The following is a 27,977-nucleotide window of genomic DNA, read 5'->3' as shown; positions in this document are numbered from 1 at the left end:
TCCTGTTATAAGAGACTTAAGAAGTTTGGGGAAATTGGGGCCCTATTGAGCTAACCAGGCGGACATGAAGCCATATTTAGAGATCGGACTCCTTAAGTGCAGTTTTACAGCTGGTTCGAAGGTATCGCGTTATTCTGCACCCACCAACTCTCTTACCAAATAAGGTTATGATTGGACAAAGGCTTCTAAAGTTATTTAGCGGACAAAACCGATTTTAGGAAATTTCTATAATTAAAGGGCGATCTCTCTCGAGTGACTAAAGCGATACGGCTGGTTATCGAACCTGTCCGGGACATAATGCAAATACATCTTTTGACCAAATTGGGAGATGATTGCACAAATGCTGCCATAGTCACTGAGCGGACAAGACCAATTTCAATTAGTTTCTAGAATCAAAGGGAGAGAACTACCGAGCGACAAGCGAGATATTATGACAAAAGACATTCTGAACAAAATTGGATACAGGCTTTTAAGGTTATTGAGCGGAAAACCTACTGGACGCTGCAGGTAAACTATAATACGTCCAATTCTATGAACAAGCGTACAAATAGGAACACATTTGATATAATAACACATTTATTTGCCACTTCTGAATTGACACAACATTTACTCGTTTTCACAGTATTCAGTAAGCAAACCAAAAAAAAAATGATACAGTGTTTATTTTCTGACTAAATAGTTTATCATAATTATGTTATAATCTTGGTTGATACTAAAAATCCGAGTCCATTTCCTGGGCTTATACCAATACGGTATCCTTTTAAAAAGGTCATGAGACGTAACCATGGTGGGGATCGAGGAGGAGGAGGAAACGTACAGTAAACCACTTGACCACTTTCACCTGCTTAAGGTGTTTCGTCCCAAATAAATTGTTACACCAGAATCACAAAAATACAACAACACCATGCATAGTATGTGTAAACCACTGAATAATGGGTAAATAATACTAATTAATACAAATTTAGTATAGAAAAATATGCAAAAATAATACAATATTTATAACGTTTCGTCCTACATTCTTTTCAACAATTTATAATAAACTTACCCATACTATTATGTACAAACACAATTAGTTTTAAGTGTAATTAAAATCACATTAACATAATTGAAATAATATGCAAAGTCCTTGAAAAAGCTCGAGTAAATATGCCCATTATCTGACCATAATGTCATCTATATTGTCTACATGCAAGTGACACTGTATCCACTGTGTCTATGTGTGTCGGAGTTTTGTGTTCTTCGCTCCTGTTTTCTTGACCTGCGTGGCCTTTGCCTTGTTGGACACTGTCTTGTTCATGTTCGTGTACTTCTTATCATCAGTCCTGTAGACATTAAACATACATGTAAGAAAGTGAATAATCATTATACAAGAATGTACATGTATCGTAAAGATTTCCAAGGACTGTTACTTTCTTTTACTGTAAAATCTATTATGGTAGAAACTGCTATAATCAATTAATATTCAATCAGTCCTGTTTTCTTTGAATTCTAATGATTGATTGATGATAAAAGACTATGATTTGAATGAGTTTGGAAAGTGACAACGTCACAACCTCAAAGCACTTCTCCCTTCCAGCAATAGCAAAATGCGCCCGGTTTAATAAAAACACATGACAGTGTTTTAATAACTATGATATTTATACATCTGGGCTGCAATAAACATTTTACCTACAAGGTACATAATGTGACAACGAGGTAGTTTTGTAAAAAGAGATCATACTTGCTCATGGATAGTTTGTTCCTGCATCCCCGACCGCCCTCCCAGTGGGCTGTCCGCACCTTAGTTAGGGCACTGCTGCATCCTGCACATGGGCGCTCTGCAGAGTACGGCTGAAACACAACATCTATAATCTAGACCACTCGCTTCCATAGTTATATCTGATAACTGGCTAAACAAACTCAAACATTTAAATTTAGTGAGTATATTAACAGAAAACCTTTTTCTATTTCGTATTTACTTGTCTTTGTGCCAAGTGAGTTATTTTTCATAAATTCTTGTAATTGTCATAAAAAAGCTATAACATTATATAATTTTATTTGTATATACCTGTTCTCTGCAGCAGAATCCACAAATCATTCGGTTGGCAAACTTCATCTCGTGGTCTTCCTTATCATCATGGCAAAGATCACATGGGTATGTTTTACCACAGCATGGGAACCTAGCAACATAAATAAAATGCATTCAGGTTTGCATGAATCTAAGACAGTAAAGCTATGGAACACAGAGAAATTATGTCATCTGAACACAGTAAAGCTATGAAATCTAAACACAGAGAAGTTATGGGATCTGGACACAGTAATGCTATGAAATCTGAACACAGAAATGTTTTTGAATCTGAGCCCAGAGGAGTTATTGAATCTAAACACAGAGAAGTAATGAAATCTGATCAGTTAAGCCATGGAATCTGAACAAAGTAAAACTATTGAATCTGAACACAGTAAAGCTAAAAAATATAAAAAAAATTATGGAATCTGAACACAATTAAGCTACGGTGTCTGTCATAAGAAAGTAAACAGTAAAATTATTGAATCTGAATACAGGAAAGATAGGGAATCTGAATTATCGTAAAGTAGCGTACCTTAGCCACCTGAAGCTCTTCTTGTAGTGTTTACATGCACCATTGTCTGGCAGAGACTTGCCTTCCTGGATAGAGGGGTCCTTGATCACCCGTGTCATCTTTCTCACCGATACCTTGTATACGCTGCCAGAAACTGTAGCAAAAAAAGCATTTAATTAATACTAACCTAAACTTTTATAAAAATATTATAACATAAAAAATATATACTTAACTGTGCTTTCTGAGAATAAAAAAGTATTTCTATCTGTTTTGATAGGTGTCAAACTCCCATATAATACAGAATGGTTTGAAGCTTAGTAAAGAAATCATCACCCTTAACAATGTTGCAAATTAAGCCACTGCTAGAAAGAAATTACTAGAAACAACTGATCTTAACTATGACATGTTTCTATGCCCATACTCTTACATTTGGATGTGTCCACATCAGAAGTTGTTAGGTGTTGAAATTTAACTGCCTCTGCAGCAAACTGCATCTTGTGGTGGCAGCCTCGACAGAAAATGTCCAATACTCGGCCCGGGGATAAATTCTAGAAAATGACATGATTCTAAAAACTTAATATTTACGGTGATAAAAATTGACAGTAAGAGATTTATAGAATGGGAGCTAAATGTACATCAACTTATTTACAGCATTCAAATCACAAGACTTTAAATTCAATACATTTAGGTAATGCACTCATTTAAATAGGAAAATGATAATATAAATGTATTATTTCCCAAGATTTTTTACTGTTATATTCCTTTAAGCATTTAAACAATATATCAAAAACATTGCAACCAAAATGATCACAACAGAGAAAGGCCATTACCTTGACAAGGATATCCCTTGAACACATGATGCAGCCCATGGAGAGGTGGCAGTCCTGGAGGATCACATCAAACACTGTACACCCATCCAGGTCCAGGTAGCCAAACGTGGAGGAGTAGGAGTGGGCCAGAACAGGACGAAACACCACAAGCATGGTGCTGTTACACTTGCTGCAAGGCACAGAGTTCACACGATTTGGCGGTGTGGAGAAATCAGTGGCATTCTTACAACGCTCACAGTGCACCACCAGTTTTAGCTTCTCAACCATGACGGTGGTGCAGTACCAGATCTGCATATTCTTGAAGGACATCTCAGTGCCGCGCCGCTCTGTGTTGGCATCCACGGTAGGCCTCTGATGGACCTTGTCATCATTTGTTTCACCCTGATTTTGGTCTGACCCATCACTGTTGTCGTTTTCGCTCCCCTCATCTTCCTCTTCACTGCTGCTCTGGTTGGCTGGGGGCTCATACGTCTCATCATGGTAGTCGCCCTGCAAAAATAAAAAATATGTTTTACAATTTCAGAGCAATGCAGTGGCATAAACTTACATACCAGTACTATACAAACAAAACATAGATCCAACTTATTCTTTTAATATTCAGATTTTTATTATATGAAACCTACTCACTTAATATTTATACATGTATGATACATTTTGGAAGTCAGGATATTTGTATATGCTGTAATTTGGAAAGACACCTTTTGTTTTCAACCCCAATACTTTGTTTTATTGTACATGTATGTGGTTTCCTAGAGTTTAAAATGTTCAGATATATGAAAGACAACTATTAATGTACAATACCTTCCTGTAAGCGACAGGCCTTCTGTTGTCCTTTACATCATCACCATCAGGGCTTATATCATCGGAGTCTGAACCTAAGTCACTGGCCGGCAGACTTTGCTTTAACTCTGAAGCAGTGATAAACTGGAGACCAGCTGCCTTAGCTGTCAGTTCGCGTCTCAGCTGCAATTAATACAATTCTTATCATAATGATATGCAAACACATACAACCAATACCTGTAGCAAACTTGAAACAAATTAAATTACTATGCATCTACACCCTTAGATCATGACTTTAATCACTTATATTTCATTTACAAATATTGGATTTCATACAAGTATGAATTACGTTAATACAATAACTCATTATTAAATAACAAAACTTAAAATAATTCACAATCCAATTCAAGGACATTCAACTATGGCTTATGTAGTTTAGCCCATAGATGTCATTTATATAATGTATATAAGTGCCGACCTGTTTCAGCCCCTCAGTGACAACTGTCTCCATGCTTCTGTCCATCCAGCGCAGAAAAGGTCGGAACACAAGCTCGACTGTTCCATTTTCCTCCCCGTTCCTGGCCCGCTGGCTCAACCACTCCTGCAGGGATACCTCTATGTACCTGCAAGGATTAGATGTCATTTTTATTTTGTGATCATCTAGGCAGAAGTTTATGATCGATACTACCCTGTTAACACTTCTGCACATGTACAGTAGTGTTTCATAAAAAAGGAGGACATGTAGTTGATGCAACATATTTTATATGTTCTACTTATTAATCTTTATTATTACATTCCAGAACGCTAATCATCATTATTTTTCTAGTAGGAGTGTTTTTGTTTGTTATACTACTATCCTAGAAAAATGTACCTTTGTACTGTAGCAGGTAAATCTTGATCCAATGGAACCTCCGCTTGCAGTTGCTACAAACAACAAAACAGGTAAATATTTAGAAATAAATTTAAGCTAAAAACTAGTTTGCATGTAGTAAAATGATTAAACCTGACTAAATGGTATTACTATTTTTTCTGGAATAAATCATCGATTAAGAAGTTCTTTTAACAAAATAGCATTTAAAAACCTAAAACAATAAATGAATCAAAGTCTTTAAATACTTGAAAAATTGGTACTATAATTGAATGTGTCTTCTTTTTTAAATTACCTTCAGAGGATAATCCTGGCCAATGGAAACTTGAATATCAAAATTGCGCACATCAAAGGGCTGAAATTAAAGAGAGACACAAATATAAAAATAATAATTATACATTAATTACCAAATTCATTTCATTTATCTCAAAGAAATACTGCTGTATTACATGAAACTTCTAATCTGTACAACACTATCAGTTGTTATGGACAGTTATGTGTCAAACTGTAAGGTATACGTTGTTGTTTTCAAAACTAAAGAGGTCATGTTGTTTGATGAATACAGCAGAATTACTTATTCATGAGGTCAGTCGATGTTAAAATAATGCTGACAAAAAATACTCGATAGTACATTATTAATTATACACACCCAGTCTGGATCAGAAGGAATGAAGGTAAATCGAATGACAGTCTCTTCATCTGTATCTTTCAGTACTGTGATGTGGTCTTTCGGAAATCTGCGTTTAAGCTGGGTTATTTCAGTCTGTCTCAGTTCCTTCTGTTTCTCTTTGTCAAGTTCAGTTATTTCAAGAAATTGTGACACCTTTGGTTTCCTTGCAACAACTTCAGTAAACCCTGTGTCTTCAGGCTCTACATTGGAATTTGCTTTCGGTTCATCTGTGCCTTTTTCTTTTCTTTCTTGTTGTTTTTGTGGGCGTGGTGGATGATAAAAGTTGCATTTTTTGCCTAATCTGCAATAACCTTGACGATAGAACCTGCACAGCTTTGGTCTTCTGGTTTCCATTTCCGCTTGGTTAGCTTTTGTCTCATTAGTCTCAACCTGCAGCCCTGGCCATTCTGACATGTTGGGCCTTTCCTCTTCAGCGGTCTCATACTGATTTGATCCTGTTGTACTACTATTAACTACATTTTTGCTAGTTTCTTTCTCGGCTTCCCTCGCATCTCTTGAAATTTCATGATTTTTCTCTCCTCTAATAGCTGACAGTGATGGCAAAACATGTTGAAATTTGCATTTACTCCCATAGCGGCAATATCTTTGCCTCAAGAAAAAATTGCAAATCTTAGGGTGATTTGCAGTCACCTTAACTTCTCTGCTTTCTACTGCTTCATCTTTACTGGTACTGGCAAAAGATTGAAGATGACTGATTCCTGACGTAATACTTTCAACTTCCCCACTGGATACTGACTTTAAGCCTTCATTATTGTTGATAGGGTTAGACTGAAAGTTATGCTGAACCTCTGATGAGCTGGCGACGGTTTCACTGTTTACTGCTTCATTTTCTGTTATTTGAGCCTGCAACCCGTCTAACGTTTCTAATGAATGTGAAAATTTACAGTGTCTACCAAACCGGCACTTTCCTGTTGTATTATAAAATTTACAGGGGTGCTTTAGCATAACACTACACACACTCAACGTCGGAGATGAACCTTCACCAAGCAGCTTGTCACTCAAATAGCAAAACTTTCGTCCGGCACAGAAACCTGAAATTGTTGACAAGTCCTGGACTCCGCCCCAGAAAACAAAATAAGAATGAAACAACTTCACTGGCTTAACAAAACTTCCACAAGCTTCAGCTGTCTGATCTGTCAGCAGATTTCAACTTAGCGTTTTGGTAATAACCTTGCGGTGGCACAAGGCGCACTGTGTCTTCTTTAGTTTCAAAAAGACTTAAATAGTCTTTGTCCAAAAATAGAATAAAGAATTGCACAACAGGTTGAAAATTCGTAAACACTAATGATCATAACATTATTCACTCAAAGATCATAATGTTTATAAACTGTTGTCTGCAGCTTGAACTCTTAGAAAGGAGGTTAAAAACGACGTTCATGGCTGCTTACAGTGTTGACAATGTTGCGGAAAATCAACTCCAACATTCAGGCATATGAAGATTTCAATACTTTGATTCAAGCATGCTTGCTTTTGCCAATGTTTTAGCCAACCATATGGTGATTTCACTGAAAGATTAGTTCTGGGCGATGAAAAATAGCCTCTACAGTGGTTGAAGAATGTCAAGCTCAATGTTTGAGCTCACCATTTATAATTATTTTGTTGTGACAGACTGTCATTGAGTGATGTTAAAAAGACTAATGCTTTAGATAACCATATACGTTTTAACAGCATTTAAAAGCCCAAATTTATGATAACTGCCACTCGGAAGAAAATTATTATCACTTAATTGTGATGAGAGTGGGTTTGTTTGCTTGTCTGTATGGGAAGTGTTTTAAAGTACTATGGGAAGGATCTATGCATTATTTGATCAGTCATTTGTAACCACGGTCCCCCCAGGTCTGGGGATAGTCGGGAAATTGGCTGTGTTTTAACTTTTAAGGTAGCTCCGCAGTGCCAAGTGAATGTGTTATGCACCAGTCAGTTGTATCCACAGCCCCACCAGGTCAGGTGGTATACTGGAAATGGGTCGTGTTTTTACTTCTATGTGGCCCCGCAGTGCCGGAGGAATGCAGTGGTTTTGTCTGCGCCATAAAAGGTGGAATTCGGCCTATCCTAGGGTCCCAGGGGTGCGGGGCGTGGGCATTTGGCGGGGATTTCACTGAAGTTAATGATAAAGATAGTTTATATTGAAAGCAACACTATATAATCAACATGTTTATACAAAATATGTATATACATCAAAAAACTTACTCCCGTAATAATATAAAGGTAAAGGATTTTGTTGGTTAAAAGTTTTAAATAAACAAATGTAAATGTTACAGATGGGGTCAAGTGCAAACATGCTGATTGATTTTAATTTTATTATTAGTCCTCAAATATCGGCAAATGGTAAATGCAGTGCCAGGGTGAATGCCTTGGTTTTGTCTTCGCGCTAAACATAGTGGCGAATGGGCCTTTAACCTAGTGTCCCCAGGGTTCAGGGCATTTGGCGGGGATTTTACATCAGTTCATCCCCACAGGGCGGGAATTTGCACCCAGGGTTGGCTGGACCGAAAGTCAGTCCCCACTATTCCCCGGACCTGGGGGGCGGCGTGGTTACAATTGACTGATGCATAACATACACTGGGAGTGTGAAGAAACACCTAAAGGAGAATGTCAGGACACTTTGTCTGCCGGGCATAAGTGTGGCCAACAAAAGTTTTTTCTGAACAGCAGAAACATTCGAAACCACCTTCTAAGGGCTAGAAAGAACATGGACCAGTCGCCTAATGATCTGGAGAATGTAGAAACATATGCTAGAAAGAAACTGGAAATGAAATTTGTCAAACAAAGGACAATATATCAATAATAACAAATTTACAAAGAAAATGATAGAATGGAAGGTATAAATAAAAGGTTACAGCTTTGACAGGAATTTTATGTTGATGTCGGTAGTAATCATGTTGGCAGTGAAAATTAGTTTTCCTACCAATTATGTAATGTACTATCTGCATTGATGATTCACCAGACAAGAAACTGTGAAGCTCGATGAAGTGGATGAAGAGGAAAATAACAACAAAGGAATGGAATTAAAGAATATAATTCAAATAGAAGTATTCACACTAGCTTCGTTGTTCAGATGTCCTTGCTACCTTACGTGTATGGTATCGTAATCACATATTGTAAGAGGTAAAATGTATTATTAGCCGGATATTTTCCCAACTTCACTCATATGAGGAGCAGGCTCAACATTTCTTTGTACACCTTCTATTCATGTTTCAAATTATTGCTTCAACTGTTTGTGATTGTATACTGTTCCCCACATTTAGAATAAGAAAAAACAAATTTTGAATTTTATAGAAAACAATTTTGGGTAACAGTTTTTTCTATGATCTTCTTTTCATTTGTAATTGATAATGATACATTGGTATGCTTGATTATGCTTCATATCATTTGATACTTTTCAGAAATATTCTGTTTTATAATGATTTGTTTTAAAACCAACATAAATACATAATATTGTATTTTCAGATAAATGTTTAACTACTGAGAAATAGCAGCCATCATTTCATTTCACATACATGATACATATTTCTCTTGAATTGTTATTTTTTTGTTTAATAAAGTTAAAATTTCAGAAGCATCAGAAATTCATGTTTCTGATACAAACATAGCAAATAAAGTATCTGCTACATAAGTATGGAAATAAGGTGACCCGGATGGACATTTAACTTGACTATAAAAAAAATCTCTAGTTTAAATCCAGATTCTGTTAATATTTCCATTGTCTTTATTTTTCAGAGGTTTTAATCCATACTGACATAGCAATTCAAATTAAAAAGATAAATGTGATAATTGATACTTTTATTGGAACATATTTTTACATATATATGCTATATATATATAAATCATTCTTCAGGTTTATTGATTTTCTTTAGGAATTAAATCATGCAGAAAGAGTCTTTTTTTATTTCAAAGTATTTCACAGAAATAATCAAGTGTTTCTAATGTTCTTTCAGGAGGAGCTATAGCCATGCCCTGGAAGTCCTGATGCTTTCTGGTATCCTGAAACACAAACAAAAGAAGATATAAAGAAAAATACTACAATTTCCATTAGTTTGGCAGTTTTGGTCCATTCATGTATACTTAAGTATATACTGTCCATTTTGGTTGTTTTTGCATTGCGACATGTAAAATAAAATCTCAATGAGATTTATGTCTAATTTGTTAATGAAAATGTTCTTGAAAAGCACTGTAATTTCTCTATCAAAAAACATTTTTGCTAATTTTTGTTCAAAACTAAATTTTTAATATATATGCCAATCATGATGTACAATACCTGACTGAAACTATTTTCTGTAATTCAGAAAGTCAACGTCTGCAACTTGCCAATGTGCTCTTATCTGACAATATCATCCATGAGTTGGAACAAACATTCTGTAAATATAGAGCAGAACATGACTTGCATGTGGCTATATTCCATGCTTTAAAGATAACAACTTTTGTAACTGATCACTTCAAGGTTATTATGCTCATTTATTTTTTGACTGACACTCTTTAAAATGCAAACATTTCTTTCACAAATACATGGATGAATAGTATAAACCTTTGGCCATACTGTAGACGAATGAGCCATTACAGAATGCGATAAGGGCCCTGAATGATTACACATTAATGACTAAGGAAGCACTCAAAAGACATGTCAAAAGTCAAATGAAATGTCAATAATTATTAAAGCTAGTAATATTAATTTTGATAATAGAATCTTTATGGAACATAAATAAAGAAAAAGTAAATGATGCATTAAGGTATTATCAAACAATCAGGTCTTTTTAAAAAGCCAATTGCAATGCTTTAAGGATGAGAGCCATGGTTGCTATAGAAACATGAGAATGGTTAAAGTATTAAATCTTCAAAAATTGTAACAATTATCTCCCAACGCCCAAAGTTGCACAATGTCACTTGCACATCTGCATACTATTTTTTCAAACAGCAACCTAGCAGCCATTTAACATACCTGAGTAAACTAGTTTCTGCACTGCTGAGTCTCCAACTATTTCCCAATACTCAGAACATGACATTGTTGGTGACATCATGAAGTATGATATTGTATAACATCTAGCCATTTCTCATTACTAGGAACTGTACAATCTGTAATAAAATCAAGTAAATCAAATATTGCACTTAAATATATCACCATTCAGAACATAAAAGTAAGAAAAATACAGAAAAATAGTATTATTGACCGGCTAATGATCATCACTCAGAACGTAAAATTCATAAATAACAAAAAAAACATTATTAATGACCGTCTTTTGTTTATAACTCAGAAAGTTAAAGTAAAAAACGACAAAAAATAGTAATACTGACTGGCTAATGATCATCACTCAGAACGTAAAAGTCAAAAACAACAAAAAATAGTAATATCGACTGGCTAATGATCATCACTCAGAACGTAAAAGTCAAAAACGACAAAAAATAGTAATATCAACTGGCTAATGATCATCACTCAGAACATAAAAGAAGGAAAAGACAGAAAAATAGTAATATTAACTGGCTGTTGATCATCACTCAGAACGTAAAAGTCAAAAACGACAAAAAATAGTAATATTAACCAGCTATTGATCATCATTCAGAATGTTTAAGTCAAAAACGACAAAAAATAGTAATATTAACTGGCTAATGATCATCACTCAGAACGAGAAAGTCAAAAACGACAAAAAATAGTAATATTAACCGGCTATTGATCATCACTCAGAATGTAAAAGTCAAAAACGACAAAAAATAGTAATATTAACTGGCTAATGATCATCACTCAGAACGAGAAAGTCAAAAACGACAAAAAATAGTAATATTAACCGGCTATTGATCATCACTCATAATGTAAAAGTCAAAAACGACAAAAAATAGTAATATCGACCGGCTATTGATCATCACTCAGAACGTAAAAGTAGGAAAAGACAGAAAAATAGTAATATTGACCGGCTATTGATCATCACTCAGAACGTAGAAGTCAAAAACGACAAAAAATAGTAATATTAACCAGCTATTGATCATCATTCAGAATGTTTAAGTCAAAAACGACAAAAAATAGTAATATTAACTGGCTAATGATCATCACTCAGAACGAGAAAGTCAAAAACGACAAAAAATAGTAATATTAACCGGCTATTGATCATCACTCAGAATGTAAAAGTCAAAAAACGACAAAAAATAGTAATATCGACTGGCTATTGATCATCACTCAAAACGTAAAAGTAGGAAAAGACAGAAAAATAGTAATATTGACCGGCTATTGATCATCACTCAGAACGTAAAAGAAGGAAACGACAGAAAAATAGTAATATTAACTGGCTATTGATCATCACTTAGAATGTAAAAGTAGGAAACGACAGAAAAATAGTAATATTAACTAGCTATTGATTATCACTCAGAACGTAAAAGAAGGAAACGACAGAAAAATAGTAATATTAACTGGCTATTGATCATCACTTAGAACGTAAAAGTAGGAAAAGACAGAAAAATAGCGATATCCACTATCCACTCAGAACGTAAAAGTCACTAACGACAAAAAAAAATACAATTATTGACTAGCGATTGATCATCACTTAGACTGTAGACAAAAAATAGTATAACGGGTGGTAAATTGACTTTTGATCATCACTCAGAACTAGAAAGTAGCTACAGTATTTAATTTAAAAGTCTAGTAATTTCCAATACTTGGTAACCTCGCTGACAAGTTAAAAAACAAAATATGTAATCCAGTTACTCAGTATCTTATTTGTTAAACTTACCTGGTACATAAAAGATTTTCTTGCACATCCAAGGAATGAAAAGAAACATTTTTCGTACATGTTTAGATTTATGGTGGCAGACAACAATTTTAATTGTATATCTGTATGATCATTGCTTGTGTCGATTCGGTATTGGTATGATCTTTAGCGCTAACCTTGAAAATTAGGAAGTCCAAAGGTCGTTGGGGTAGATAGACTGGTACCCTTATTCTCTTTTCTACAAAAAGAGACCGGTATCAGCTAAACCAGGTGCCCGTCGTGCAATCGAAAAGTATTAGGAATACGGGAACCAAATCAAAATGGCGGTGTAAGTAGTAAACAATCAGGAGAGCCGATGTAAAAAACGTTTTTGTTTTCCTTTGTATAAAATGTTGGTATATTGGTGTTATTCACTCCATTTCCGACGAATATACATAATCGAAATCTTATTTCTTTATTTACCAAAATGACAAACTTAGTTGAATAATTATACTTCAGAAGTCGGTACCGTCTTTTTTGGGACAAAATTTGCATGTCACCTTGATACGTTTTTTGGATAAAATGTGTTATTTTTAACTATTCATTGCATGGCACATAGCATTTTTTAGATTTATTATACTTTTTTCTTTGATTATATATGACTATTCTTGACATTTTTAATATTTTTGACATATGTGCCCTCACTTTTTTCGAATAGTTTGAGGTTTCAAAAATATGATAACTGCATAAAAATTATGTGCAAATTGTTATGGATACTTGTTTGATGTTTTTGCACATTTTCTAGGATTTTCTAATTTTATCTGTAGTTATTTGTATTATTATTGTAAACTTATAATCAAATTCCATGTACAGGACATTTTAAAACTAGAAAAGGTTCAGCGTCAGGCAGCCCATTTTATAACTGGGAACTACAAGTCCAGAGAAGAAGGATGTGTATCAAACATGCTTGAATCTTTGAAACTTCATACTCTACAAGATCGACGAATGGGTAGCAGGCTGATCTTCTATAAGGTGGCCGAGGGTTTGGTGCCAGCACTACCACCTACAGAGTTCCTACAGCCAGCTAGGCAAAGGAGGCAAACTAAAGCAACTAAATTTCAAGACTGTATTACAACAAACATTATTGACAAACAAGTGATCAATCATGATCGAGGATTCTTAATTCAACAGTGCAAAACTGAGCAGTTAAAACATTCATTCTTTGTCAAAACGTGTCAGGATTGGAACCATCTGGATAATAGTATAGTCCACGCACAGACAGTGGAGAGCTTTAGGGCTGCTCTCCATTTTGATTAAACGCCTCCCCCCCCGGTGCGCTACGCCGGTAACAGGCCCTGCACCGTACCTAAGCAGAAGCAGAAACATAGCATGTGATAACTGGTGATATTGGTAATAATGTGGATTTTTTAATGTTAGACCACAGGGAGCAGAAACAAATTATTTGTATATATTCTAGCCTAAAGGAATATAGATATATACATAAAGGACAGAATAAAAATAATTTGTTTCTGCCCCCTGTGTGTTGGACAAAATTTGTATGAAGAAAAGTAACAACTTACATGTATCAGTGTGGACTATGCAGTCTATGCTCATTTTTACAAGTATCTTGAAATTCTCCTATTTTATTGAATATTCACCATTATTTTATGAATGAAGATTTCAGTATTGATATTTGTAAAATCTTAAATTAATTTTGCTCTTTTTATCAATAAGGGGATTTTTTTGGATTGAACCCTATTCTTATTGATGGGTTTTTAATCCCCCGCCATAGAGTGGGGAGGGGTTTATAGGAATGCACTTCGTTCGTCTGTCAGTCTGTCCATCTGTCTGTCTGTCTGTAACATTTTGTGTTCACACTATAACTTACTTATGCATTGATTGATTACCATATTACTTTGTACAAATGTTTTCCTCATTGAGACGATGTGCAGTGACCTTGACCCGGTTCCATACCTCAAAGGTAAAGGTCACACAAGAGTTCACATGCTCGTGTCTGCACCATAACTTACTTATACATTGATGGATTACCATATATCCTTTTTTTTAGCCAAAATAAACTTGACATTGAAATTACCTACAAAGTTGGTTAATAAAATGACTGTATGCCCTCGTTGCTGTACTATTATTAATGATTTTTGTACTTATTCTGGTAAGAAATTATATATTTACGACATAATGCTCCATGCTGCTCTTTACTCAGCCACTGTAGTTTTAAGAAAAACACTTCTTACCATGTAGAAAGAGTTCTGGGTTCAAATCCCAGCGGTGGCCAACTAGAAAAGCATTCAGGGGCTTTTAAATTCTTGTCATTTTTTTACAAACCAGAAAAGTATCAAACCTTTCTTTGCGAAAATTGGAACATTCTTGTCAATATTATATAGCCCATTGTAATTCTATTTTTACAATAAATATATTGTTTCGACTGCCTGGTCTTGAGTTTGAATTACATGCGAATCAAAATTATATTGATATACTGGTAATTTATTTTATCTTATGAAATTTCATAAACACATTATCTATTATCATATTGATCATATATATATATATATATAAGTGATGTTCCGATGATCGATTATAATCAAAAATCGATTGGTTGGGCCTGAAATCGGCGACAATCGATTGTTTTTGGTTATAATCGATCATCGAACAAAAAATTGAAAAAAAATATTAATAAGTGTTCAGATGTTATCTTTAACAAAATTGATGATGAAAGCCACAATGAGCAAGAAAATAACTATTTTTTTACAACAACACTTAGTAACTTCATAACTTCAATCATAGACATAATGTATATGCATATGATGATTAAGAGTTTGATACTGTGTCTGAATAAAACTTCACTTTAGGTTCTATCTAGTATTTAAAAAACCCGATTGTACTATCGATAATCGGTTACATGAGTATCCAAAGTTTATTTCAGAAAGCAATCTATCACCTATAAGAACATATAAATATTCGCAAGTATACATAAGTTGTATGTAAAATTATAAATCATTGTCTATAATTGACCTCAAATATTGCATTTGATAAATTTTGTTCTAAAACAGTGAGTGATGTCATGGACCTATAAACCATATACATGTACATGTATATGGTTTATAGGTCCGTGGTGATGTATAGTTCATGGTTCATAATGTCCCGAAATATGGTACATTATAAAGTAAAAACAAACTATGAGTTAAATTATATATCATTGTCTGCAAATATGGTATGTTATAAAGTTAAAACAAACTGTTAGAAAAAATTATATATCATGGTCCATAATGTCCCTATGGTCTGTAATGTCCGTGACCCTATATACCTGTATACATGTTTTAAATATTCTTTACCTTAGCTTAATGCTTGAACCAAAATCTGAAACTGAGACCATGTGACTTTTGGGCGCTAGACGAATGAAAATATTTTGCTTTATTTTAATGAATACCAGTACTGTATATGAGATAAATTTACTTATTAAATAATTGCTTATTGGTTATAATCTTACCTTACAGACATCAATCCACTCATTTTGTTTGATTATCAGTGCAGGTGTAACGCCATAAATATAGTTGGAATATAATCCAGCTAATAGACATGGGTTGATAGAATTGACTACATCTGCACAGATGTATTATTGTGACACTTTTAAATGATTCCAAAGCATCTCCATAAACTTGATATGCGGTCCTTCAGGTGTGAGTTCAGCCAAATTCCGGCCCCAATTTCTCGAAAATTCATAAGTCTCTTACAACAGGATCAAGCTATATTATTTTTGTTTTATTAAAATTTGTTTTCATGTTTACGTTAATCACTTAATGAGAGTTTTTAGACTTCAATAAAGAAATCTTTATGATATATCAGTTGCGAGCCACGACGACCACTCAGTTGGGCTAATGAATTAATTTCAAGGACCTTGACTGAGATAAATGAATCAAGGCGGTTATCTTGTTAAATAAATCAGTCAACAAGAGATATTTCTCGAAAATCCTGTCGTCTCATTCATTACTTTGGTGCTAGTGCCGCCATTTTGTTGACATTGACAACTGACGAGCACCTGCTGATCCGGATTGGCGCATACCTGTCGTTAGATTTTTATCAAAAAGTAACGAAGGGTACCAGTCTATGGGGTAGACGTCAGCACATTCGGAACTCCTCGGCCATTTTATCGATAATAATGGCCGAGGAGCTCCGAATGACGTCAGCAATTGTATGAAGACTGGTACCCTTATTCTCTTTTCTACAAAAAAGAGACCGGTATCAGCTAAACCAGGTGCCCGTCGTGCAATCGAAAAGTACTGAGAATACCATTCGGAACTCCTCGGCCATATTTCTCAAAAACAACCTCGGATGTATGCAGACCTGTACATCAGTTGAAGTAGTTCGTAAAGTTTTGAATTATATCATTTATTAAATGTAGTGTTTTAGAGTTGTATTTACTGATATAAGTTTAAATTGATTGCCATTGAATTGTATTATTGCAAACGTAATTAAGAATACCAAGAGTTAAGTCACACAGTTTTACTGCTAAATAAAATTACTACGCGATTTACTTGCAGCGGACTTAAACGTACCACTTTTTGAGTATGTAAACCGTCCAAATACATCCGAGGTTGTTTTCGATAAAATGGCCGAGGAGCTCCGAATGTGAGAATACGGGAACCAAATCAAAATGGCGGTGTAAGTGGTAAACAATCAGGAGAGCCGATGTAAAAACGTTTTTTTATTCCTTTGTATAAAATGTTGGTATATTGGTGTTATTCACTCCATTTCCGACATAAAGGATAGAATAAATAAAAATAATTTGTTTCTGCCCCCTGTGTGTTGGACATAATTTGTTTGAAGAAAAGTAAAAAGTTATCAGTGTGGACTATGCTGTCTATGCTCATTTTTACAAGTGAGCAGTATCTTGAAATTCTCCTATTTTAATGAATATTCACCATAATTTATTGAATAAAGGTTTCAGTATTGATATTTGTCTTGTAAAATCGGATGTTAATCTTGCTCTTTTTATCAATAAGGTGATTTTTATTGGATTAAACCCTATTCTGAATGATGGGTTTTTAATCCCCCGCCATAGAGTGGGGAGGGGTTTATAGGATTGCACTTTGTTCGTCTGTCAGTCTGTCCATCCGTCTGTCTGTCCGTAACATTTTGTGTTCACACTATTACTTTCTTATGCATTGATGGATTACCATATTACTTGGTACAAATGTTGTCTACATTGAGACGATGTGCAGTGACCTTGACCCGGGTCCATACCTCAAAGGTCATGGTCACATGAGACATTTAAAGGTCAGAGTACACATGCTTGTGTCTGTGCTATAACTTACTTATACATTGATGGATTACCGGTACCATACATCCTTCTTTTTTTTAGCCAAAATAAACTTGACATTGAAATTACCTATATAGGTGGTTAATAAAATGACTGTATGCCCTCGTTACTGTACTATTATTAATGATTTTTGTACTTATTCTGGTAAGAAATTATATATTTACGACCCACTGCTCCATGCTGCTCTTTACACAGCCACTGTACATAGTTTTAAGAAAAATACTTCGATCTTACCATGTAGAAAGAGTTCTGGGTTCAAATCCCAGCGGTGGCCAACTAGAAAAGCATTTAGGGGCTTATAAATTCTTGTCATTTTTTTACAAACCAGAAAAGTATCAAAAATTAATTGCAAAAATTGGAACATTCTTGTCAATATTATATAGCCTTTTGTTATTCTATTTTAACATTAAAGATATTGTTTTGACTGACTGGTCTTGAGTTTGAATTACATGTGAATCAATATTTGATTGATATACTGGTAATTTATTTTATCTTATGGAATTTCATGAAGACATAATATATTATAATATTGATAATATAATATATATATATCAGTAAATATTACAAACATTGAGGTTTGTTTAAAGTTTCATTCCAATTTAAGAATTTCTTAACTTTATCAGTGCTAAAAATGGCTAATGTGCAAGCAGTCGAAATTAACACAAGCTGCACTGGTAAAATATCTTCCAGGCTTGCTTAAATTCTGTAATTTATATAGCAGGACTTGTAAGAAAATTTGATGCCAAGCAATTAACAAAGATAGACTTACAATTATGCCTAGAAATAGTATAAAGCCAGCTGTAAGTGAATTTACGTGAAGATTTTTGAAGAATTGTTGAATTTCAACCTGTTTGTAAAATTGTATATATTGTGGCATACTGTGTGTATTATACAGTTAAGGCCTCTATATATACCAAATTACGGACATAACAGACTATGGAAATTACGGACCAGACATAACAGACCATATTTTAATTTAGGGACATTACGGACCATCTTGAGAAACTTACAAACAACGATTTCAATTGTTATTAACTTTTTGTTTTAATTCATTCACTCCAACTGGCAATTTCTGTTGCATTTAGATTGTTAGATTTTTATCAAAAAGTAACGAAGGGTACCAGTCTAAATGTATGCGTAAAGGCTAAAGACAACTGATTTTTGTTGTTCTTCTTTTTAATCGATTAAATTTGAAAAATATTATCTTTTCTGCTTTAATTCTAGATTGTTCGACAGTAGACCTTTTCGGTATTTTGTAAAAAGGTACTATTAAAACTAGATAAGTCTGAGTGTTTGCTGTGCAATAAGACAGCTGATAAAAGGTCTTTTGTGTAACAATTTTCCAAATGACATCTTATTTCGCGACGTAGAACATCAAGTTTTCAATTAGCCTAATCGGTCTTTTTGTCTTTTTTCGATAACATATATGTTGTTTTCATTTAAAGTTGTTGGTAACGTTAAATCAATCATGTATTTGATTGATGGCTATTTGACGCGATCAATTAAATTAGATAATGCTAAACCGGTTTGAAATCATATGAAAACTTACTAAATGGTTGGGCAGCTTGTTGGCAAGAGAAGAAAAAATATATTCATTTTCGCACACCATTGTTTGAACTCCCTGCATGTTCAAAGATTTTCATTTGACAAAAAGTTGTACTTGTAATGGAAGTCAAAATAAACGTAAAAAACAATGGATTGGGATATGTTTTTAGTCTAGCAGGCGGAGGGCATCAAAGAGGTAGTTTCTGCTGGATAGAATTGATGGATATGAGTGAAACTTGGTGTATAGGTCATTTGAAGACAACGCTTGGGAATTCTGTAAGGATTGGAGGGGTCAAGGTGAAGTAAAATTAGGTTATTTGGGACTATTTTCTTTCCTTAAGGTATCTGCATAACCTGTACTTTTGTCTAAGAAATTAGAATTTATGTTTAGGGATGGATGATCAATTTAGTTTAAATTGATCGATGGTGATACAATTTGTTGTTTAGGATGCTTACTTGTATGTAAAGACATTAAATCTGATTGCTTTCGAGGTTTGTAGGGTGAAGGTGACTGTAACAAGGATAAAAAATCATATAGTCTATATCTATGACAGCAAGTGTAACACAAACGACTTAAGTTTGCAATAATTAATAGCTTGAAAAATTCCATGTGGCGATGTTCTTTAGAAATGCATTTTAGGTCAGTGTTGTGAAGATCAAGGTCATTTATAATGAATAAAGCTGAGTTGAGTTATGATACCTTGTGGTGATCCAACTAACTATAAATGTTACATTACAATGGGTTAAATCAATCTTACAACTGGTCAATTTGATGTTAGTATGGATTAAGTCAATGTTGCAACCTGTTTAGTCAATGCTACTAATCAATAAGTGAATGTTACAAAGTATTAAGTCAATGCTACAAATTGTGAAGCCAGACTATCAGTGTTACAAAGGGTTAAGTCAATGTTACGAATGGGTAAGTCAATGCTTCAACTAGTTAGACTTAACTAGTTGAAGCATTGACTTACCCATTTGTAACATTGACTTAACTTACAAATGGGTAAGTCAATGTTATAAAAGATTAAGTTAATACTACAAATAGTTAAATCAATATTACAAATGGGTTAAATCAGTGTAACAAAAAAATTAAGTCAATGTTACAAACAGTTAGAAAACGCTTTTTGGTTTGATATCTTCTCAATGATTTGCTATGATTAAAATTGGTATGTACATACATGAAGCAAGCTTTTGTAGGTAGTATTTAGGGTTGGTAGGAACAAGGTGAAGGGCACTGCTTGTTTTTACAACAATATCCAAAATTTTAATGTGTCATTGCACAAGTCAAAAATCTGGGTTTGTTGCTTGTTGCATTGTGGCATTTCTAGGGGTTTTTTTAGCATAGAAGATTTAATTTTTTATTTATTTTTTTAAATCTGGAGCAGAATCTTAATCTTATTTTCTGGCCTACATGTATAATGCACCATATAGATTGTATATAAATAATTTGATACTTGCAGTTCTATTTAAACTAATTCATGCATACACATTTTTCAGGTTTTCAAATAAGGCTAAAAAAAAAGAGTTTAAGCATGTTGTTAAATATTTTTCAAGAAATGTGTCAGTTCATTATTTATAAATAAAGACATTTCTTTTCATCAACATATAAAACAAATAATTCTTTCATTACTTTTTCAATGATCAGTAAATATATATCTATGAAATTAACTATTCAGTCTACCTTCCCTTTACAGTACAAGACGTAATGTTTGGTCAGCTGGTGATAGGTCCACCTGGGTCGGGGAAGACCACCTACTGTGCCGGCATGCAGCAGTTCCTTCAGGAGTTCGGCAGGGAGGCAAGAATTTTTTTTTGAGTTGGATAGACAAACATATACATGTACTCTACATATGTGCACCATTACAGCAGCATAACAACTAGCAATTTTACAATTCTGTTTCTATGTATCTTGTATGAGGCAGGACTTATTTTGTGGAGCAGTTTCCAGGTAGCGGTGGTCAACCTTGATCCAGCCAATGACATGATGAAGTACAAGCCTGATATTGACATCACTGACCTCATTACAATCTCTGACGTCATGGATACCTTGAAACTGGGACCCAATGGCGGACTGGTATGATAGCACATTGGTGTTAAAAAAGAAATATTCATATTTACAATATTTACAAATGTGAATCATTTTTTTGGTTTATGCACTTGTCTGAAATGTTCAATAACAGATATTTGATCCACGGGAAATGCTGTGAATCATTTGCTTTAATCATGAATTTGATTTTGCTTGAAATAGGAGCCACAGTCTTAGTCAAAGGCCATGTTTCATAATTGTAATATTAACAGGATACTGCCCAATATGCAGAGGTTCTTAGTTCAGGATTAATCCTGAGATCAGGGTTGATAACTTATTAACTTGAATACTTCAGACTATTGTACAGTTTCAAAGATTGTTTTTTTGCTCGCAGATTTGTAAAGATAGTTCTTTCGCTCGCAGATTTGCATCAAAAACAGTAGGATGTACCTTGAAATCAATAATAATGACTTTGGAAGTTAAAATGAGGGTAAGCACCATTACCCTGCTTTGGGCATAAACCCTCATATTCAAACAGACACTAGCTATTTTTCAGGATTGACAATTATCAGCTGTTAGAATCCCTGGATATTTTCAAGACCTCTTTTTCTAGAAATTACCCCTAATGATTAATGTCTGACCTTAAACAAATAACAGTAAATTTATGACATGAAGAAACCAATGTATCGATGAATTTAGGTGTATTGTATAGAGTACATGTATCACTATGTTCAGGTGTATTGTATGGAGTACCTTGAGCAGAACATGTCATGGTTGGAGGAGGAGCTGGCGCGTGTGAAGGGTCGTTATCTCCTGATTGACTGTCCCGGCCAGGTGGAGCTGTACACCCACAATACTGCTGTCCACAACATCGTCCAGCGCCTCATAAAGATGGATATCCGCCTGGTGGCAGTACACCTTGTTGACTCACATTACTGCAGGTACATGGCTCTCAAGTACTCTAGAAGTTTAGAATGTAATGATTTAACTTAAAGGTTCTGCTTTGCTTAAATCTGAACTACCTTGCACAAATTATTTATTGTTATGTGGTGAAAGTTCATCTATTTTGAATTAAAAATATTCTAACTCATTTAATGTAATGGAGGGTTACATGAAAATTGCCACCTACACGAAATCATACCACTGCAAAGTCGTACCATATTTGGAGCAGTTGTCCCATATAAATTTGTATTTAATGCTATGACAAAAGGTACTCGTACTCCTGCTCTTTTGATTTGATGTAATGTATTACTTTATTTATTCGATATGTATATGCATTTTGTGTAGCTACAACCTTTTCTTGTCGTGGCCATGTGTATGTTACCATGTATTATGATGTTTGTTTTGGGCCAAAGGCATGTATTTGTTAATGTTGCCATTGAACTGAAGCTATGTCACATAGTAAAATTTGACCAAAGATAACGATAGTATATTTGGGCTAAAGTTTAAAAAGTTTAGGACATGTATTGTAAAAAAGTTGGAAATTATGAAAAATTGCTTTTGATTTTACCATATTAGCCCACATAGAGCATCTTAAGAATTAGTAACATAATTGGGACGTCATATCAAAAACTGGTACAACTAGTATTATGGGACCACTTCTCATATTCCCTAATAAAAGACATGCCTGAATATACTAATGCCCTATCTAAAATCAAATGCAAAAGTTCATTCTCTAAACAAATTGGGAGAATGATAAGAATGTGCACCCATGTCAATACTGCAATAATTGTTGTTTTAGTGATGCGTCTAAGTTTATCTCGGTTTTGCTGACATCCCTGACAACGATGTTACAGATGGAACTCCCGCATGTGAATGTGCTGTCCAAGTGTGACCTCATACAGAAGTACGGCAAGCTGGCGTTCAACCTGGATTTCTACACTGAGGTCCTTGACCTCTCCTACATACTCGATCAGTTCAAGGTGAGTGAATGGATAGGAAATAAGTTAAGCATTTTGTGGGCTCTGGGGAGGATAGGGGTTTGGGGAGGATACAGGGTTGGGGGCAGGGATTTGGGTTACATTTGTCAATAAGCTTTGTTATTGTTATTTTTTCCAGTTAAGCAGAACTATCTCAAGTGTTAAAGGGACTAGGCACCAGATGATACAACTGCAAGAAAAAAAAAGAAAATTGTCAAAAACTTACATAAAATTGGTACTGTTGTGTACAACACATTGAATCATAAATATTACTGACACATGACTTTTACATGCTAAATATGAACATTATAAACTGGGAAACCATTATGCGCTATTCTTAATTGAGTGAACTAAGTTGAGACAGCAACAAAATAAAAATTAAATCATGTAAAATGATGTATTATTAGCCTCATACTAGTTGTATTGACAATTCTACTCTTGTTTTTAGGGAATACTGTGCAACCATCTGGTGTCTAGTACCTTTAAAATAACTGGCCTCCTCGAGATGTACACTAGAAACTGTCATAACTGATTACCCTAAAATGTCTTCATCATGTATATAGTGCTCAGTTAACAGAATCTAATAAATACTTAGAACTTGCAACTCCCTTACTCCTATATTCTTCTTGATGATGATAACTGCTGCAATTGATGTCAGTTTAGTGTTGATATTAGGAAATAGTTTACTTAATTAGAGACATAATACTAACAAACAGTTTTTGCACAAATGTTTGTTTATTTTTGAAAGGTAAAAGAGCTTTGCCTGGAATGGTATACTATCTAACTAGAATGGTTTGCAATGGTAAAACGATCGGTCGTTGCTGTAGAGCAAAGAGTTTAACTCTGTGAAATGTGCACTGTGGAGATTTAGAGAAGTTAGATTAAAGGGAGAGGAGTTGGCTTTTTCAGGAGGAGGAGGAGCATAGCAGGTACAAGAAACTAAATGCAGCCATTGTTGATATTGTGCAGGACTACAGCCTTGTCTCCTTTGTCCCACTCTTTGTAGAGGTATTACCCGCAGTCTCTTATTGTTCTATGTTTTTAGTTCGAATATTCGAAGGATAAGGAGAGCTATACTACTCACCCTAGCGTCGGCGTCACTTGGTAAAGGTTTTGCACACCTTTATGTCACAATCTCAGTAAATACATCATTTATTGCATTGAAACTTTGGATATGTATTCCCAACTATCTAACATACTAAATTAATGAAGTAAGTTAACAATTATTTGAATATAAGGCAAAGAATGAGCCTTTATTATTTAACTTAAAAAATCTAGTTAAGCTTTTTTTAATTGTTGAAGTTTTGCATGTAACCACATTTAAATCAATATCTCAGCAAATACATCATGTTTTGTATTGAAAATTTAGATATGTATTCCAAACAATCTAACCTACTAAATTAATGAAGTTAGATAACACTTTTTTTAATATAATGCAAATAATGGGCCTTCATTAATTGATTTAAAATTCTGGTTAAGGTTTGCATGTAAGCACACATAGGTTAATATCTCAGCAACTACTTGATGTATTGCATTGAGACTTGATGCGATGGCACTCAACCATCCAATCTACTTAATTAACCAAGTAAGATAACTCTAGTTTGCATTAAATTCAAGTCTGTATTTTTTTAAAGGCTGAATGTTTTTTGAATTTTTACACAAATCTTCTCAGGCATCATTTTAATCTAATTTGACAGTGATCCATGCATGTTTCGCCAAAACTTTTCAATCCTTACCCTGAAAAGCGGCGGAATAGTCGAGCGCGCTGTCTCTGTGACCGCTCTTGTGACCTGTATGTTAATTGTTTGTGATAGTGAGCTATGTCTTGGATGTTTGATAAAAATGAAACTCAGAACCATGTTTTTAAATATCAGAGTTTATGAGTAGTTAGATGTCTAACAGAAAAGGGCACTTTTAAAAAAAAAGATAATTGTTAAAAGGCATTACTGTATATATTTCAATACATTATATAAATGTACATGCTTTGTTTTTGTACAAGTATTCCATAGTCGGTAGTGTAAAACTAGCATGCCCTTTTGTCCCTTGCAGGACAAGGAGATAATGTTACGTGTGATGAAGGCGGTGGACAAGGCTAACGGCTATGTGTTTGGGGATCTCGAGGAACGAAACTTGCAAGAGATGCTCTCCTGTGCTGCCGGGGCTGAATTTGAGTACGAGAAAATACAGAACATACAGGAACACTTTGTGGATGACTCTGCTGGTACAAGCACTGAAAATGGTTGAACCCACAGGGATGGGTTGAAGTGTTTGATGTGATAGAATGTTCTTGCATAAATGAGCTACTACTATCACTAAATTTTCGTAACTAACAACTGAGTTGAAGACTTATGTTGTCATGTACAGTGGTGCCTTGTTCATGCTTACAATGTCAATTCTACTGAAAAGAACATCTGTTCATTACATTCTCATGTCCGAAGTGAGTTACATGGAGACCTAAGAGATGGTGTCATTATAATTGTGATACATGTATGATGTTGTTATTGACATGACTAAGTGCGCATTAGATGTTATTTCTGCTGGTTGCTTGTATTTACTTGTGCCTTCTTGTTCTGATATGATTTTGAAATAACATTTTATTTGGATTAAATCGTGGGACATGCTCAAAACTGCTCAAGGTTTTAAAGCAAAACATTTCATTTATGTTGCCAGATTGCACATGTAAAGTAAGGCCCATAACTCTGGCTGTAATCATAGTCAAGTTATGCCCCTTATTAAACTGAAAAAAAAGTGGAGTTTTGTTGTCAGCTCTGTGGTGCTCTTGTCATTCATCAAATAATTATCATAATCAGGATGATCTTCAGTATGAGAATGTCCTGGCTTTGTTAGTTTCCCTGATCAAGGTGTCCTATTGTGACCAGTCTCAAAAATGAGTTTAATTTGTAATTGCCAAAACATATAACATACATAAATATGCTCAGTAGAGCTTTTAGTCTGGAGGGGTTTTAAATTGGTCAATCAGACACTGTCTTTCATGTGTAAGGCATTATCAACACATGATTGTTAAACAATTACCAAAATCCTCATGAAACTTGGTCAGAATATATCTCAAAATTCCTTTCAACTCAACATTTTCCCTGAGCACACTAGAAACAACATTTTTCTAGGGTGGCTTTGCGTCATGTTGGGTCAAATACATTAGATACATTTGTACCAGGTCAAATATTCCCCCTCTGGAAGCCACATTTTCTACCCCATCTTTATGAAACTTGTCAGAAATTTGGAATATTTGATTGTTATAAAATCTAAGCCATGTTCAATCGTGGTCATGATTGATGAACAATGTTAACAGGACAAATGTCTGAAAATTAATGCTCAGTACCGTGTCACATTGTTTACCCAATTTTAATAAAACGAGTTAAAATTGATGACGCGTATGGGCCTACAAATCAAATATAAGAACGAAATAGTTTTAACGTTCTAGGAGCCACATTTTCTTTTGAATGTGCATATTAAACTTGGTCAATAAGTTTGCCCCTATAGGTTCTTGTTGAACCAAAATGCACGTTCATGTTACTTTTGTAACTAGGTCATTTTTTAAAGCAATTGTTAATGATCATCCACTTTAAAAAAGTCGACGCGTAAGGCCAAGTTTGTACCATTTCAAAATTTGATGTATAAATCTATCGTCAGACGAATATTATTGATTCACTTGGAGCAGGCGCATAAACGAACAGTGAAACCGCATTTACTCAGTTGTTCGCATTTTTTAAGCGAGAAGCTTATGTCTGATCAACAACCAGACATGTTTCCTTAATCACTTCAAAGATCGATGATCATCATCAAACTTCATTTCCAGTTGGCATATAGCTGGTAGCCATATTAGATGCCATTTTGAATATTAATCACCATTTATAAAAAAAACAACAATACACAATTACATATTTCCGTCAATTTAGTACTAAAATGTTATGATTTACGACGAAATATTAAGATTGAGCGCATATTTGAACGACTATTGTACATTTGAACCCAGCGGCGGCCAAATCATCAAAGGCGGCGCGAGACTTTCAATCGGATTCTTGTACTGGAAGGTCTATGCTACCAAAATATGCAAAAACATTTTCTATTCATCGCCATGCATGGTGTTCGACTCCGGCTGCCGGACTAATAGTCAAGGTACACTATATAAATACTCTAAGCTGTACATGTACTTATTGTTTAAAGTGTTTTTCTATGTTATCTCTCAGAGGAAAATGAATCATTTGTGGATGATAATAAGCGAACTGGTAAGATATTTTGTTGAAAGAAACTTTATCCTTATGTATATGTCTTTTTCCTCAAAAACTGCATTGATGGATTGCAAATCTGTAGCGTTTTTGTCTGTCCTTGTCACATGCAGCCACGATCTCTTCCTTAAATCAGAATTCTGTTCTGTCAAGAATGTGTTTAGTATCATTGATAAAAAGAACATATATACGTGATGGCTAACACTGGCACATTTCAACAATACCACACGCTTGATAGTTTGATGATATATCATTTTTTTTTGGTAGGGCATAGTCTTTCACAAACTGCATGGTTTAAACATGCGTTTTCTCCAAAAGTATGGTTTAGTTAATGTTTCTGTTTCAAATCAATCTCATTTGCTGAAAGACAAGTTGTTTTGTAATGAGACCGTGCAGTCCTTCAGACGAAGACAAAGCATATGTTGACTAGTTTTAACAATACCCCCAAACAAATTAATCTGATGTTGGAGCGAAGATTATCAGTAATCATGAATTCAACGATTTCTC

The 27,977-nt window shown here is 34.5% G+C and overlaps 2 protein-coding genes and 1 long non-coding RNA gene across 10 annotated transcripts; 1 reads left to right on the top strand and 2 right to left on the bottom strand.

The window, feature by feature from the left end:
* Window positions 1–558: 558 nt before the first annotated feature.
* On the bottom strand, window positions 559–6,999 carry LOC128228749 (uncharacterized). Its single transcript, XM_052940242.1, has 11 exons — window positions 5,686–6,999; window positions 5,332–5,391; window positions 5,040–5,092; window positions 4,647–4,791; window positions 4,190–4,351; window positions 3,389–3,877; window positions 2,986–3,106; window positions 2,580–2,712; window positions 2,048–2,159; window positions 1,721–1,830; window positions 559–1,322 (listed from the first exon to the last, which is right to left on the bottom strand). Exons 1-11 carry the CDS (start codon window positions 6,670–6,672, stop codon window positions 1,214–1,216), a joined length of 2,481 nt encoding a protein of 826 aa, XP_052796202.1. The 5' UTR covers window positions 6,673–6,999; the 3' UTR covers window positions 559–1,213.
* A 2,499-nt stretch (window positions 7,000–9,498) lies between these two features.
* On the bottom strand, window positions 9,499–12,544 carry LOC128229286 (uncharacterized). Its single transcript, XR_008260067.1, has 4 exons — window positions 12,441–12,544; window positions 10,664–10,797; window positions 9,986–10,083; window positions 9,499–9,711 (listed from the first exon to the last, which is right to left on the bottom strand). It is a non-coding gene; the product is annotated as an uncharacterized LOC128229286 (long non-coding RNA).
* A 4,127-nt stretch (window positions 12,545–16,671) lies between these two features.
* On the top strand, window positions 16,672–25,763 carry LOC128229078 (GPN-loop GTPase 2-like). Of its 8 annotated transcripts, XM_052940732.1 has the most exons (8): window positions 16,762–16,776; window positions 16,955–17,075; window positions 20,973–21,076; window positions 21,227–21,352; window positions 22,040–22,245; window positions 23,046–23,226; window positions 24,133–24,231; window positions 25,273–25,763. In XM_052940732.1, exons 3-8 carry the CDS (start codon window positions 20,984–20,986, stop codon window positions 25,465–25,467), a joined length of 900 nt encoding a protein of 299 aa, XP_052796692.1. In that variant the 5' UTR covers window positions 16,762–16,776; window positions 16,955–17,075; window positions 20,973–20,983; the 3' UTR covers window positions 25,468–25,763. The 8 variants fall into 8 exon arrangements, with proteins under 8 accessions (XP_052796696.1, XP_052796692.1, XP_052796693.1 ...); XM_052940736.1 differs by lacking the exons at window positions 16,762–16,776; window positions 16,955–17,075 and adding an exon at window positions 16,672–16,690; XM_052940733.1 differs by lacking the exon at window positions 16,762–16,776 and having other exon boundaries at window positions 17,008–17,082.
* The last annotated feature ends 2,214 nt before the right edge of the window (window positions 25,764–27,977 follow it).

The sequence above is a fragment of the Mya arenaria genome, chromosome 3 (assembly GCF_026914265.1).
Source record: "Mya arenaria isolate MELC-2E11 chromosome 3, ASM2691426v1".
Taxonomy (NCBI): Eukaryota; Metazoa; Mollusca; class Bivalvia; order Myida; family Myidae; genus Mya; species Mya arenaria.
The sequence above is the reverse complement of the archived record's forward strand: the minus strand, read 5'-3'. Positions and strand labels throughout refer to the sequence as shown.

Bases quoted from the DNA above. Each gene is read 5' to 3' on its own strand.
- LOC128228749 (XM_052940242.1), bottom strand. From the start codon at position 6,672: ATGCTAAAGCACCCCTGTAAATTTTATAATACAACAGGAAAGTGCCGG. The intron at 4,352-4,646 runs GTCGGCACTTAT...TATTAATTGCAG, and splicing joins TCACTGAGGGGCTGAAACAG to CTGAGACGCGAACTGACAGC. The intron at 1,831-2,047 runs GTATATACAAAT...GTTGTGTTTCAG, and splicing joins GATTCTGCTGCAGAGAACAG to CCGTACTCTGCAGAGCGCCC.
- LOC128229078 (XM_052940728.1), top strand. From the start codon at position 17,268: ATGCTGTCTATGCTCATTTTTACAA. The intron at 17,293-20,972 runs GTGAGCAGTATC...TTCCCTTTACAG, and splicing joins GTCTATGCTCATTTTTACAA to TACAAGACGTAATGTTTGGT. The intron at 22,246-23,045 runs GTACATGGCTCT...TTGTTGTTTTAG, and splicing joins GTTGACTCACATTACTGCAG to TGATGCGTCTAAGTTTATCT.